The sequence below is a fragment of the Phaenicophaeus curvirostris genome, chromosome 6 (genome assembly GCF_032191515.1).
Source record: "Phaenicophaeus curvirostris isolate KB17595 chromosome 6, BPBGC_Pcur_1.0, whole genome shotgun sequence".
Taxonomy (NCBI): Eukaryota; Metazoa; Chordata; class Aves; order Cuculiformes; family Cuculidae; genus Phaenicophaeus; species Phaenicophaeus curvirostris.
Genome location: NC_091397.1, coordinates 56,702,407 through 56,717,087, shown reverse-complemented (window position 1 = coordinate 56,717,087; position 14,681 = coordinate 56,702,407). Strand labels below are relative to the sequence as shown.

At 39.7% G+C, this 14,681-nt stretch overlaps 1 protein-coding gene across 5 annotated transcripts in view; it reads right to left on the bottom strand.

Moving 5' to 3' along the window:
• RAPGEF5 (Rap guanine nucleotide exchange factor 5) overlaps positions 1-14,681 on the bottom strand; it is a 156,459-nt gene that overhangs the window by 82,901 nt on the left and 58,877 nt on the right. For all 5 annotated transcript variants that reach the window (XM_069860298.1, XM_069860299.1, XM_069860302.1 and 2 more), the window contains exons 8-9: positions 13,639-13,715; positions 9,028-9,153 (exon numbers count right to left, since the gene is read on the bottom strand). In XM_069860298.1, coding sequence (XP_069716399.1) covers positions 9,028-9,153; positions 13,639-13,715 — 203 coding nt within the window. The remainder of the gene's footprint in view (positions 1-9,027; positions 9,154-13,638; positions 13,716-14,681) is intronic.

Sequence of the window (14,681 nt, the reverse complement as noted above, 5' to 3'; positions counted from 1 at the left end):
TTCCTTTCTTGTTGTGGAGGGGGCTTCAGCAATGGAGGCAGAGACAGATGCTTCACAGCTGCCCCTTTTCCAAAAATCCCTCAGTGCAGGTAGCCTGACCCTGGAAGAGGGGAGGCAGCTCAATGCAAGGGAAAGCTGAGTCCTCACACAGACATGCTCCAGGTGGTCTCCAGAGCCTGCTTGCAGGAACAAGTGCCAGCAAATGCTGGTGGCCTTTATTCCAGTGAGGTCCTGACACAGGCTGTCAGATCTCGGAAGAAAGCTGGGGTGCTCTGGCAGCTCGGGAGTGTTGTGATGCCAGCACAGCGGTACCTGATTTCAAAGGAGGTCTCACCAGCTCCAGAGCATCCTGACACTGGAACCACACTGACCTTAGCATGACTTACTGCTCTGGTGCAGCGTCTACTCCAAACAGGACCAAAACTTGACATGTAGAAACATACTCATCCGTCTAATGACACTAGCCACACATCTCCTGCATTCCTGGCCCAAATCTCCACTTAATGAAACTGAAGATTCTTCCCAAACTTATTCAGGATGATAGGAGAAAAAAAAAAAAAAAAGAACTAAATCTTTTTTACATTACTCTGATCTCTGGGGAGGCTACCAAATATTAGACAACTTCCAAAGAGGATGATGTGGTGGACAGCTATCGGCCTCTGGCTTATCAACAAAGTTTTCTATATATCATCTTGGCTGTTTCTTCTCAGCCAGGTCCACACCGTAAGCCAAAGCCAGATATCCTTGACTGGTTTCAATTCCAAGACAAAAGCCTAGTAAAACAATGAATGAATTAAAAGATTCACACCATTGAAAGCTGAAGGACAAAATCACTTCTCCTAAATTTCAGAAACTGGTTGGTATTTCTGACTTAATTTTGCATGATACATATCCAGAGCATTAAAAACTATTCTTTTTAATCTTCCCAAATGTAGATAACAAATTTCTCATTGACATGAGAAATCCAGGCACTTTTGTTACTCAGAGTTCCCAGTACAATCATAGAAGTCACTGTATGGAAGCAGATGGCAGGATAATCCACTGTATTATCAGCATAACTGGGAATTTATTGATGTCATAAATCAGAAAAATGGAGAAAAGAACATTCAGAACGTCATCAAACGTATTGGTCATATAAACAGAGAAACAGAACAGTAAATTTAAATCCAGAAAACATTAGAGCAGGTGCTTTGAACTAATAAGCAGGTAATTGCTATTTCTCTAAAGGAAGAAAATGATAAATTAATTTTAGGTCAGCCTTTGGACAGTCTAGAAACAAGGAGGTAAGTGGTTCAGAATCTGGAAGGAAACACAGAAGCAGAGGACAGTGACAACCTGAAAGCTTTTGGAGAGTTTCTCTGCTTTTTCACATTGATCACACTGCCCTCAAAAAACAGCACTTCTGTCCTTTCCCTGCTAATCATTCACCTCCTTCCTTTGGCATACAAGCTTTCACAAAGCCACACAGCCAAGCACAGAATCTAGATAAAAATACTGCCAACCAAAAATAAAATGCAAGGGCATTTACTTTGACCCAGCTCAGTTTCTGGATTTGGGGAATAAAGGAGGAAGACTGTGTTTCAGTGTCAGCAGCAGAGTAACTCTGGCCAGCAAGAGCCATCCCTGACACCACAGCCTCAAACCACAAGGGAAAATTATCCAGTTAGAAAATAAGCCCACAATAAAGGCACATTAATTTTATTTTTCAGCTGCATTATTCTCTGTGTCTCATCACAGAGCAGCACAACACGGGGCAGCCCAGGGCTCAGAACAGTAGGAGCAGGGATGCTGCCAACGGCACAGCCACGGGAGCAATGTCCAAGGACCCAGAGACTATGAAGTGACTGCAGCTGCTCAGTTTTGCTTCAGCTATGCTCAGGTTTTTTTAAAAAAGCCCTGAGGCCCTCAGCGGTTCAAAGTCCAAGCCACTTCCAGTTTGCTGGGGTCCCCAAACCACCTCAAGGTTCTCAAAGCTATTCATCAACATCCATTAACTATTACAGGTTTTATAGCACCCCTTCAAGGTCCTACATGTTTAAGATCTCATTTTATATCTGGGTAAACAAAGGTGCAGAGAAGCGACAGGACTTGAAGACGGTTATATATTAAATAACCAACGGAATCAAAAAATAATTGAATGGTCTGGCTCCCAGGTTTTAGTCTGCTAAATACCACATGCCCTGTTCACACCCTTCAGACCAATTGTCCCATACAAAGAATGAGTCACTGTTCCACACCAAAGAAAGCCCAGCATGCAAAATGTGTATGTGGAATTTCCTTCTATACAAAGGAGGTTAACGTTACAGAATAAATCAAAGAGGAGCAAATTACGCTTTCTTTTCTTTCAAACACTAGGCTGAGCATCTGGAGGAAAGAGAGTATTATGGGAATACATAACTTGACTCAAAGGAAAAGAGTGAACTTCCCACTCAACATGTTCCTATACTGTGCTCACAACACCTGATGTGAGCACAAGCACGACTCCTCTCAAATGCTTCATTTTTACCTGAACAAGGACCATATTATCTCACTGCTATTTTGCATTCCTGGCAAGAGCATATTCCCCTCCAAAATTCTGGCCACACTAAATAGACTCAACAAAATAAATAGTAAGCTCTTAAAATTATATAATAAATAAAAAAAAATACTTTTTTATTATTTTAACTAAAGTCTTGCCAGACACTGAGACAAGTCTTTTCCTAGCAGCCAAACAATCCCCGTTCTACATCTGAGCAGGAGGATCCTTATCTCTGGCAAACCTTTTCTATTTCAAAAAGATGCCGGAGCCTGTTCTGCACTGAAAAAAAAAATCCCAGGACCTGCAGAAGTCTTTTCTTCTCAGAAGATAAAGAGGTTGGCTGATGAAGAACAGGTGATCACCTGGGGCCATGCATTCATTCCAGTAGATTAAAGATCAGCCATCTGTAATAGGACACTCTGCAGGACATGACAGAACTAGATTCAAGTCCCTGTTCCTCCTATTTCAGACCAGAGACTTGAACTTCAGGTTACCTCCACAGCAAGCATGTACCTACCTCTCAATTCCTTGTTCTTACTCAACACAGCTACACACTGCCAGCCTCACTGATAGACCCATTTTTTTTTTTCTTGGCTTGTAGTTGAAGACTAAGTCAAAATTGCAAACTATCAACTTTCCCTGGTACAGCTCTCTCTGCTAACACTAGCAGATCTAAGAAATAGGAAGGGAAATAGCAAACTCATGAGTTGACATGATAAATCCGTTCTGTTTCAATGACTTCAGACACCTATACAACCTCATGGCTATTCGAGCCATGAAAGTTTCTGCAAAAACTTTCACTGTGTTACAGTTGCTATGTCTGCTTGTTCCACAGTTCTGCAAGAGATGCAGAATCGCCTCCAAAAGCAGTAAATCTGCACCCAAGCTACCCAGTAGATCTGTCCCAGCTAGAGCAGATACAACAACAGCAGCGATGACTTTTTTAAAAAACAGTAAAATAGAGATTTCAGTCACTGACTACCTTCAGTTGTCATTTGAGATACTTTTCTCTCAGAGCTCTGATTACTGACCATCAATTCAACAGCACTTCAGCGCAAGGCGACAGCTTTGTCAAGCTAACAAAAACTGCAACCCTGAACACGTCCTGATATTCATTCTTGTCTCCTTGCAGGTGTCCAATTGGACAGGTAGGTGCACCCTAAAATAACCTTGACGTGTCACGGCTGGAATTTCCTCAAGAAATTCCTGTCATGAGTAATCTATGCAACTCGTGGTTCTAAATTGTTTATCTTCTTTTGTAAGTCTTTTAACAGCCTCAGCCCAACCACTAACCTGCTTCAATGAGCAAATCATCTGTCTTCTTAATGAGACAACTGATTACAGAAGTTAGTACCCAGTAAATTAACAAAACTGTTCTTCAGTATCTGTTGTCCTTCTGAAAACATACCTGGCCCCCTGCCATATGACAGTTTCATCTTGAACTGGCTAAGTCATAGAATCAATAAATTCAAGATGTATGTACAAATCTGTTTTTAAACAGTATGTAACTCTAATTAATATACACATTAGTCTGTAAAGGAACTACAAGGTGGATTTAGGAAACATTCGCCTCCCTACTGATGCATGGAAGTACTTGAAGATCCCCAGCCTAGAATATAATTGATACAGGTAAAGAAATAATTCATGTTCCTTAGTTCTGTACTGAACACATTAAAGAATCTTCATTCACCTTTGAACATTAGTGTCATTCTGTAGAAAGCTTATTCAGTTGATCTGACTATGAAAACAGTACTATAATCTAAAGAATATTTTTCCCATGTTGCTAAGGTGAAAAGTGCTTTTACAATATTACTAAGACAATGACACTATAAACAGATGCAGTTTTCTTAATCAGTGCAATGCTTCATTGAAATAATAACTGGAAATACTGTATAAACAGTAGCATTATTTAACTGAGCCTGTAGTTGTCTAAATGGAGTTAAAAAAAATACAGTTTAGTGCAAGTATGTTTCAAATGCATCTCAAATGTATTCTTGAAAAAAAAAACAACAGTGACAAATTGCTTAAAATGATTTTATATACAGAGCTTGCTTTCTGTATTATAATTAATGCAAACAGTATGCAAACTTCTCAAAAATGCAGGCTCATTTTATAGCTGAATGTTTCCATACAGATTTTTCATCTCTGTCAAAGCAATTGTTTTAAGGGAATGAAATATTTAAATAACATAAAAAATACAAACATCCAGTTTTACATTTCCCTGGGTTTATGAGTGTGATTTGCATGAAATGATAAAATTAGAACTGAAGCTTGCATAGATATTTTAACTCTAGCCCACATCTGATACTAATACTTTCTGTGCATTTTAGACAACCATTTCATTTTATATATTTATCAATACATTGGGTCTCACTGTAGGAACGCAACAGGACACAGAAGAAGCTTGTCTGCCTATTTAGAAGCTTATTTACTACTGAATTTTTAAGAAACCTAACACATATGGTAGGTTCACTGCCTTAATTAAGAACTTTATTCTAACACATTAGCAAGTGGGAATGAGAGAAAAAATCACCATAATTTAGGTTTTGTTTTCCTCTGTGAGTCTGTGAGCCCCATTAGAGCTAGAGCACTTTGCAAACATTATATTCACCAGAGTAAGCTGGCACTGTGTGCTGCAGAAGAACAATCACCACTTCAAGCATGCCAGTCTAACCTGGTCATAGCAAGTTTGCAGTGCCACAAACAAATAAATGGCTCAGATATAATAGAGCTTGAGCCCAAACTTCTTAAATTATAGGACTTTTTCAGAACATTCTTTTATTCAGACTATAAATCTGAAAAGAAATTACTGCATATCAGAAAACTGAAATAAAAGCAGTATGGACTTTTTGACTTGGGTGCTTAAAGTATGAAGCAAAAAATGTACGCACATACAAAAGCTTTATATATATACACACACACACAATATTACACCCTCTAGAACACAAACTGAAGGAATCCCTTTTTTCTAACATCATAGTTGCAAACCAAGCTCTCCAGTGAAACATCCAGCTGCAACATATTTTTCTTCTTCCACACCATCTGCTTTTTCTGAGAAAAAATAATTATATTTCTTCTCCTGAACCAGCAACCCAAACCAATCTGTGCTTCACCTGCCCATTGTGAGCCACAGACCTCCAACTTCACGCCGTGAAGAACAGCTTTAGCTACTCATCTGCCTGAAACCCTCTTGGACACCAGGCTCTTATGCATCCACATGTCATAACGTTCTTGCGTGGGTCACTAAATTCTATCCTCAAGCTAAGATGAAGGTGGTGATTATTTATTTGAATGATAGGAGGGCTCACCAGTCCTCCTCACAACCTAACTGCCCATCATGGTTCACATGAAAAATTTATTTATTATTTTTTATTTCACATGAAAAATTTATTTATTATTTGGGTCATTGGGTACCATATCCTTCAATTACGATGAGAGCAATTCCATCTTCAAAGGAAAGTACAAGAATTAGCAAAACCCAACCATACTACATCTGCACTTGCTGTTGATGCTGGAAAACCATGTAAGGCTGTACTGATCTGAAGAGACCTGACATAGGAACACAGTGGGTAGAGCCAGAGGAGCTCCAACTCCATTTTTGATTCCTTTAATAGGAATGGTTGCACTCGATGATCCGATGGGTCTTTTCCAACCTGGTGATTCTATGATTCCATTTCTCATTATGTGCATGGGACACAGTACAGGTAGAGAGGAATTATGCACATGCACACAGCTAACCCCGCAGTTGAGGGGTTTTTGCATATTCCTAGAGGAGAACAAACTAGAACTCCGTTTTGGGCAAAAACTCTCCCTTGGCCAACTTGGAAAGAACAGCTTTATTTCTGGGCAGATTGCAAAGCCTCCAGCCTCACACAGTGACACCTCCCCAGGCTGAGCAAAACACTCAGCCCTGCAAACCAGCACCATTTCTGGTTCAAGATGGGCCACCAGGAAGTCAGCCTGGGTAGCCAGCTCCCTGAGTGCAGGGAGAGGAGTCTGGCAAGGTGTTCAGGCATCTCATTTACAGACCAAACGCTATCCCCTTGAGGAAGGCAGATCATTGTGAAAGCACAGCCTGAGCTCCCCAGGAGCTCGAGCTGGTGAAAGCTTTAGCGCAGGGATGCTTGCTGAGGAATGGGGATCCTGTGGATCCTGCCTACAATGAGTGCCCGTCACCTTTTGTTTCTAAGACAGTAATGTAAGAGTAAGCTATGCTTTCAAAAATAATTTAAAAAATATATAGATGGGCATACTACACATAATTTTGTAAGGACACCACACCCGAAACACATTGTTCCCCTACAATTTACAGTGAGAACAAGAGACTGGGCAGTAAGCCGATGCCAATGAATCTGTCGTCACTTCTGCAGCAGCAGGATGAGATGGGAAGATCTGAAATCCCACATTCGAGCGGTACTCACTACAATCCAGCCTGCTGCTTTTCTCCTTGGAGAAGAGAGGGAACAGCTGCCCGGAGCAGTGAACTCTGCCCAGCCAGCCAAACCCTGCCACCTGCACATGCGCCAAAGCAGCTTTCAGGCTGAGGGAGGAAGGGAGGGAGAGGAAGGGATGGAAGCTCACAGCTTCCTGAATATATGCAACCCACTGCCCTCACCGCAGCAAAATGTGGGCTTCTTTCCAGTGAAAGTAAATGACCTGAGTCAGCTAAACTAAGAACCCTACAACAGACCTCGCCCATGTTTGGCAATGCCTTCTTAGTGCCTATTCCTAATGATATCCATGGACTGATTGAGGATTTAGAAAATATACCTGCACTGAGGATTCAAAGTCTCTCTTAAATCTGGGCACGGTCTAGCTGGACCCTAGGGAAAAGCCACATCACCTCTGAGCCTACAACAAGCAGCAAAGTGCAGAACGGGGTGGGGAAGCAGACCATAATTTGTTATTTCCAGCACTAGCTGTAAGATATTACCCATTCAGAAATAAGGGGCACATGAGGAATGACCTGGGCTTCTGCAGTCTCTGAGGCGACATTTATCTTTCCTGTCACCTCCTAGGTCTAAAGGAAAACACTTGCTCAAGAGCAGTAACTATATTGCTCGGTATGGATATGAGCAGCTTGCTTTAGCTCTTGCTAAACTGAAGTCACCCATCTTCTAAATAGCAGCATTTGCTAAGTACCATACTTTTCAAAGGAGAAGAAAAGCTGAGCACTTCTTTCCTTTCCATTTTTGGAACTGTACAGTAATTTGTGCAGCTATAGAGATGCAGCTGACACCACAGCATCTTTTGCAATGACTGGAGAAAGCAGCAAAAATAGCCACTGAATTTTTGGAGTACTGGTCCCGACATTCTCCTCTCCCCAAGCCCAGAGCAACTGTAATCTTGCTTCCAAATCCTGAAACACAATTAAAAGCCTTCCCTGGATGAAAATCTTCTTTACTTAAGCACCTAAACTTTTAATTGCACTTTCCTGATATGGTTTAAAGATATATGGAAATTCTGCCAGATGTCCATGGCCAGTGGATCAGATGAGGAACAATTCAATCTCAGGGATCTGAGCCTGGCTAATTACTCTCCTCCCTCATGTACACTTACTGATAAAATTACATATTTTACTACATCAGACTAGACCTTATATGTTGCTGAAGAAAACAGCACGAATCTCTGAAATAAGATTTCATCTTTCTTTTCCTTTCCACAGCTTTTCTTCAGTAGGCATGAGCTTGGAGATGAGCTAAGTAGTATTTCTTTTCCAAAGCACATGCCTTTTTTCTACTGTCCAGTAAGCAGAAAATGGAATAAATTACATATAGATTATAGCAAGACACATGAGGACTAGGTGGGATTTTTGTTGTTTCTTGGAGTTATTACCCTGTGTACCTTTGGATGAATATGCAAACAGAATACGAATTGTTACCAGGAGAACAAAATTAGGATACATTGCGCTATAAGCAAAGCAGTCTAATGTTAGTGCATTTTTAATCCAGTAATTAACATCTGAATAAGTGCTCAAACATAATGCTGCTTTCTTCAGTGTAACTTTTGGTTGAAAACACAATTTTTTTAAAGAAACTGCTCTATTGCCTATTGAGATCATTCTTTTTAATTCAAACTGAAACGTTACAGCCAATGCTTGCATGCAAATATACCAGCAGCAAAGTAATTTTAAGACAATTTCAAGCAAGTACTTGAAGCACTCACATACCTTATACATTATTTAAATACATCCTAAACCCCAAACATTTCATAATCATTAAATAAAAAACTGGTAGAAATTGTCCTGGAATCACCTGTTAATTCCTATGTGTATAAGACATTAACAACAGTAACTGCCAGTTAATGACAACATAATTATTTGAGTGTGTGGACAATTACTGAAGTGAACGCACTTCAGAGAAATCTAAATGCCAAAGGAGAGCAGCTACAGCTCCATAACTAATGTGTGCCCTGGATTCTGACCATCAGCTTTGCTATTCCAGTTTTGTGACCTAAATCTCCCTCCCTTACCAAAAGAAACAAAAAAACCCAAATAAGAAATGTCTTACTTGTTCTGCCTTCTCCGGTGGTTTTCTATCCGCCTGCAAAAACTGGCAGTTTTCTCTCGCCAGCTTCTGGACCAGCTCAATCCGTCCGATGTCATCTCTTCCCTGAAGCTTGCACAAAACCCCTGCCTTAAGGGTGGGAGAAAGAGCAAACAGATACTTAAATCCACAATCCCAGGACATGACACCGCCACAAATTTCAACCTTAAAAGAACTGCATCTGTTTTCTCATATTTGCGGTGCCACTTGCTGAACACAAACAAGTCGCTGCTTCCTGGGAAACAACTGGAGAGGAGCTGAGGCACATCCGAGTCTCCAAATGGATCTGCTTTGGAGGAACGAAGGCAGGGCTAACTATATCAACCGCTCCTCTGAGTGTGACTATCAGATACGCTGTGTTTTATTTGTTGCTGTCAGCCTGTTTCCTGTTACATAAGAGAACAAGAGCAAGAGGTTAAAAACTCATGGGAAAGTTAGCCTGGAAAAAGAATGAAGCACAACACAACGCACTCCTAAAAATAACAGGCTGCAACTCCCTCTGCTCCTGCTCCAGCCATTTTTCACGTATGCAAGCCTCAAGAGTTAAAAGATAGTTGCACCATGTTTATTTATTCTGTGAATAACAAATCAATATCTTCTGATTTTATTTAGGGAGGAGAATGAGATTTGCTTTAAAAATTATGTTAGAGCTATTTGTTTTCTTGGCTAATATTCTGACTGGTATTCATGGTATGCTGAGAGTGTTTCATCAAAATATTCAGCACTGGTTATTTTCTAAAAATGCCATATATATAAAGACAGATTCATGCTTGCACACAGGCATCCCAGACCCATCACAAAGTCAACTGATGAGGGACAAATTGCTCCCTGCAAAGTCTGTGGCTAATATCACTGTCCATGATTTGGTCACGGATACAGACTCAGTGTAACTAAGAACTGGCTTGGCTTTTACTAGCCCAGATGTTTCCTGACAGGAACAGCCTATATCTTGGGAGGGATAGGCATGTAGGATGGCGATGGTATTGCTATATGACTTCACAGTCCCCACTTACTCCACCTTTTTCTTTCCGCTGTTCATCCTGAGTTTTACTGAATCAGTACGCACTCCAGAACTCATAAAACACCTTATGGGTTGGAGACCAAAAGCCAGGGATGCTCTGAGTACTAACCCATAATGTCATGCAGGCTACACTCCTTTGGCCTTCAGAAACTCCTGTCCACGACAGCTGAAGGCATGAGAGTGCCACCCAAGCCATCCTACGGTCTGCTGATTTCTCCGTAGGGAGGGAAATGTGGGCTAAGGTTTCTTCAGCTGAGAATGGCAATAAAACCACTTTCTGAATAGGTGCTTCAATGCTGATGGAAAAAATACATTCCACAACCAAATTCAGGGAGACAACCTTACTGAATTATTTGAATCAAATTTTCACATGCCTACATTCCTCCAGTCTGGATGAAGGCATCTCCTCACAAGCTCACATCAGGCACTTGTACTCTGGAGAAGGAAGGAATTGCAGACACAGACGGTGCTTTACATGTGCTCTGCTTAGCCAAGAGCTTCCTGAGAAACCTAGCTATCCCACAGAAGGAAACCACACATTGGTTTGAAGGGCAGAAATCCACTGAGGGACTGAGGAACTGCAGTGCCTAAGCAGGAGGTCCTCACAACAGTTCCTATGAGATTAGCTCCTTCTGGTTTAAATTGAAGACATGAATTTATGAACCAGTTCTGACACATCATTATCACCGGCAGATCAGGAGCAAGACTGATTTTATCAAATGTGGAAGAATATATTGAACTAGTTGTCCAGACTTTTTTATTTAATAGAGAGAAAGAGATACTTGAAAAAAAAAAAAAAAACTTACTCTATATCCTAGACAGGGAACCTAGGCAGTTGTCATAGCTCAGGCCTGACATCTGCACCTCACAACACCTTGTTGGCTTGGAGACATCAACCAGAATCAAACCTGCTTGTTAAATGGCCTTGGGATCCTGCTTCCGTGCACTGTGATACCTCCAGGCTTGTAGGCTAAGGACAACTCAAAGTGTTACAACCTATCAGGGCTTTGGGCTATAAAGATTTACAGTCTTTCTGGATCTTAGTACTATGGAAGCACTTTTCACAGCTTTATGTTGTGCCCAGACAAGACAGACCATGACCTACAAGAGGCATAGAGGGTTACGAGTCCCTGTACTTCAAATGCCAGATGGACATCAACAGAAACGCAGTGGCAGCCTGACCTAGTGGGAGGTGTCCCTGCCCATGGCAGGGGTGTTAGAACTGGATGATCTTTAAGGTCCCTTCCAACTCAAACCACTCTATGATCCTATGAAATATATTTGTTTTACTGGGTTTGCAGAGGATAAAAGCTCAACTAAAAAATTCCTGGGAGGACTAAGGTATTTTCAAGTTAATTGTACATGGTTAACAGTGGGAGTAAAGAATGCACTTGAAATAAAGAAGGCTAAACATGTTTTTTTCATAATTAAGAAAAAAATATGAATATCTTACTTTAAATTCTGACTTCCTCAATTATGCTTACTTTCAACTATAAATTTTTCTGCTAAATTCTTACAAGAAAGCATCCAGCTCAACTAATTAATTAACTGATGACAGCTTCTAAAAGCTGATTTGGAAGATGTTGGTAGAGTTTCCTATTACTGGTCATTTTCACCTGTCAATATAAATTTAATTTTCAAGCAATATCTTTGAAGATGTTAGACGAAAGGGTAAAGTTAAGTCATCCTACTCGCAAAGCGCCATTTCAATTTATATTTTGTCGAGGTACACACCATCCAAATCTCCACATGCCTAGATGTTAGTGCTTAGTTCTCTAATTCATATATAACAGCAGAGTATTAACAAGTCTTAACTTATGTGAAGGTGAAAATCACAAAGCTGCATATTTTAACTGGCTTTAATTTAATAAATGATAAAAGAATGTAGAAGTGTTATAGTAAGGCTTTACTACCATTCATGACTAAAAAATTACTATAATTAAAGGTGTTTATGCAATATTTGAAATTAAATTAAAAAGTTTAATTAGAAGGAAAGCAAATTAGTCACTACTGAAGTTGGAAAGATGCTGAAAATATGTTTCCTGTTTCAGCACATCCATTGGAAAATTTCCTCTGCAAAGGTCATAAATGAATATGCTAACAGTGACAGGGAGGTGAATTAAGACATCCCTAGGGAGATTGTATGGGATTTTTTATTCATATTATTTACATTGTTTACAGCATGCTCATTTTTTTAAAATCCCTGCACTGATTTTTTTCCACACTTCTACCATTTTTGTCAACGAACTCCAATATAAGTCAAGCCTCTGTCCCACAGAGTCATCTTTAAAGCAGGCACCACAGCCTTCAGCTCTGCTAAAAGAAGGAGTTTCTGGTGATTTGGTTTTTTTCCCACTGCACCTCTGCCTCCTTCTGTTCCTGGTGAAAACAACATAATTATTACAGGTTTCACCTCTGATCAACCTGAAAGCTTAAAATCATACACCACTGCCTCAAAAGATCATCTGCTTTGCTGCAGTCACATGCACAGTCTCACCAAAGTGGAAAAAAAAAATCCCAGCGCTTACACCCTAAAACCAAACTATATTTGGTGTTTGCAGGATGATGTTATTATGGTACTGATAAAAAAATTGGAGCAATACATGCTTTGATAATGCTCCTGCTCTCCTTCCAGTTCAGCACTTGAATACTTTTGTTAACTGCTCACTTAATAACTGATTTTAAATGCGTTTCAAATTCTTTCACATTTTAGAAGCTGGTTTCCAGCCTAAAAACTGACTGAACCAATATATTAAAAAACCCCAATATTTATGGGGTTTTATAATCTACCCAAGTAATCTTACTAGCCGGTTACTTAGGAGCTTTGAGCATGTGTCAATAGTCTTTCTTTTTACATCTCTGACAAGATTTGGAAGAGGAATAGAAGGAAAAAAAAACCAGACAAGACTGGGAGAAATCGATCTTAACTTAAAAGCAATAATTGGTACCAATACAATGAGCAACATAGTTATACTTGCACAGTTTGAACGCGTGAATTGAATGACTGAATGAACTGGAGATTAATCAAAAAAGACACTTTTTAAAAAGGTAAGCAATTTCATAATAAAATACTCTAAAAAGCAGTTAAGTTTCTTCTGAGCAATATCTAGAAGCGTGCTTTCATTGTAAATGAGGGCAGTTACGGAAGGAAAGAAAAAGATTGTTGCTTACACTCGAGTGACTAATAAGTATCCTCATTTCATTGCATGTCTACTTACAGCGATTAAAATTCAATCAAAATGTCACATGCCCTTGCCTCCTAAACCACATTTTTATTTTCACATCTGGTATATGCTATGTGAATTATCTAAAAAGAGCAGACAGATAGTTGAAGAATGCTGTCCAATTGCAACATCATGGGATTAATTCCCAGAGTAACCATCAATCTTATTCTAAGTAGTCACATAAGACAAGACCCAGCAGACTTTCTCCTTCGTATGGGCTCCCTGTGCAGAACATCGAGGAAAATCCATTTCCCAGAGCTATTGAAAGCAGATCCTTTAACCTGTAGATCTGAAAAAGTTTCCAAGGCACCATTAATCTTACACATTTACCTGAGTATCAGAGGTATTCTTGAGCTCTTCTAGTCCTCTTATTTCTTGACTGCCATTTTCCTCATTTTGATGAATTGCTAAAAGAAGAAAGAATTAGAGGAAGACAGTTTTACATCACAAGAAGCAGCAAAGCAGCATGAACCAGTTTAGAGAAACCTTCTTCCAAGTTTAGCATTCAAGTTAACCCCTTGAGTGGTTTTGGACAAATCCGATAAGATATACCTTCTTGGATTTGGACAAATCCTAAATAAGCTAGACGTTATTTTTCACAGGCAGTAAAATGCAGTACTAAATAGTTATATTATTGCTACTGTTAGTCCTGATAAAAATAGTGACATTTAAGGAAATTCCACTTTTCCATACATTATAACAAGACCTGATGACACACAAAGAACAAAAAAATCAGACCTCCCTTTACTTTCATTATATTGCAGAAGGTCAATTCAGACTGAAAAAAACAAGCAGATTTATCCCTCACTTCAGACTTGGAAAATTCTTAGTAAGCAAAGCGACCTCAACAACCACCACCACCACCACTATCCATGAAAGTCATCTCCAGAAATAAATGGTAGCAGAAAATGTTCTATTTGCTGTTGTCACAAGAGAAACCAGTAACTTAGCTCATTTAACATTGCTTAACATCAGCAAGTTTTGATAGATTTTAAAGAAAAAATGTTTTGGATCAAACTTGTCATCTCCAGAAGAGTCAAAACCAGAGTTATCAATTTACCTAGCTAATGAAATAAAGACCACTTTTGAAGGAACGCATCCGACTTCTGTATTGCAAACAGCTGTGTCTACAGGTAGTTTTACTACCTACAGCCCAGCCAATACACCTGCCTGCTCTATTTTGGTGGGATATTAAGTGGTCAGACGTTCTGAAATGTGACACTTGGCAGGGTAGGAGGGTCAGAACAGATAAAATACATGCAAAATATTTTTACCTTACACCGTACTTATAAGCACCATATTCAAGTATCATCCATCTCATGTACACATCAAATGATTTGCCAGCGTAGCCATAGCAGTTGTGAAAATAAAAG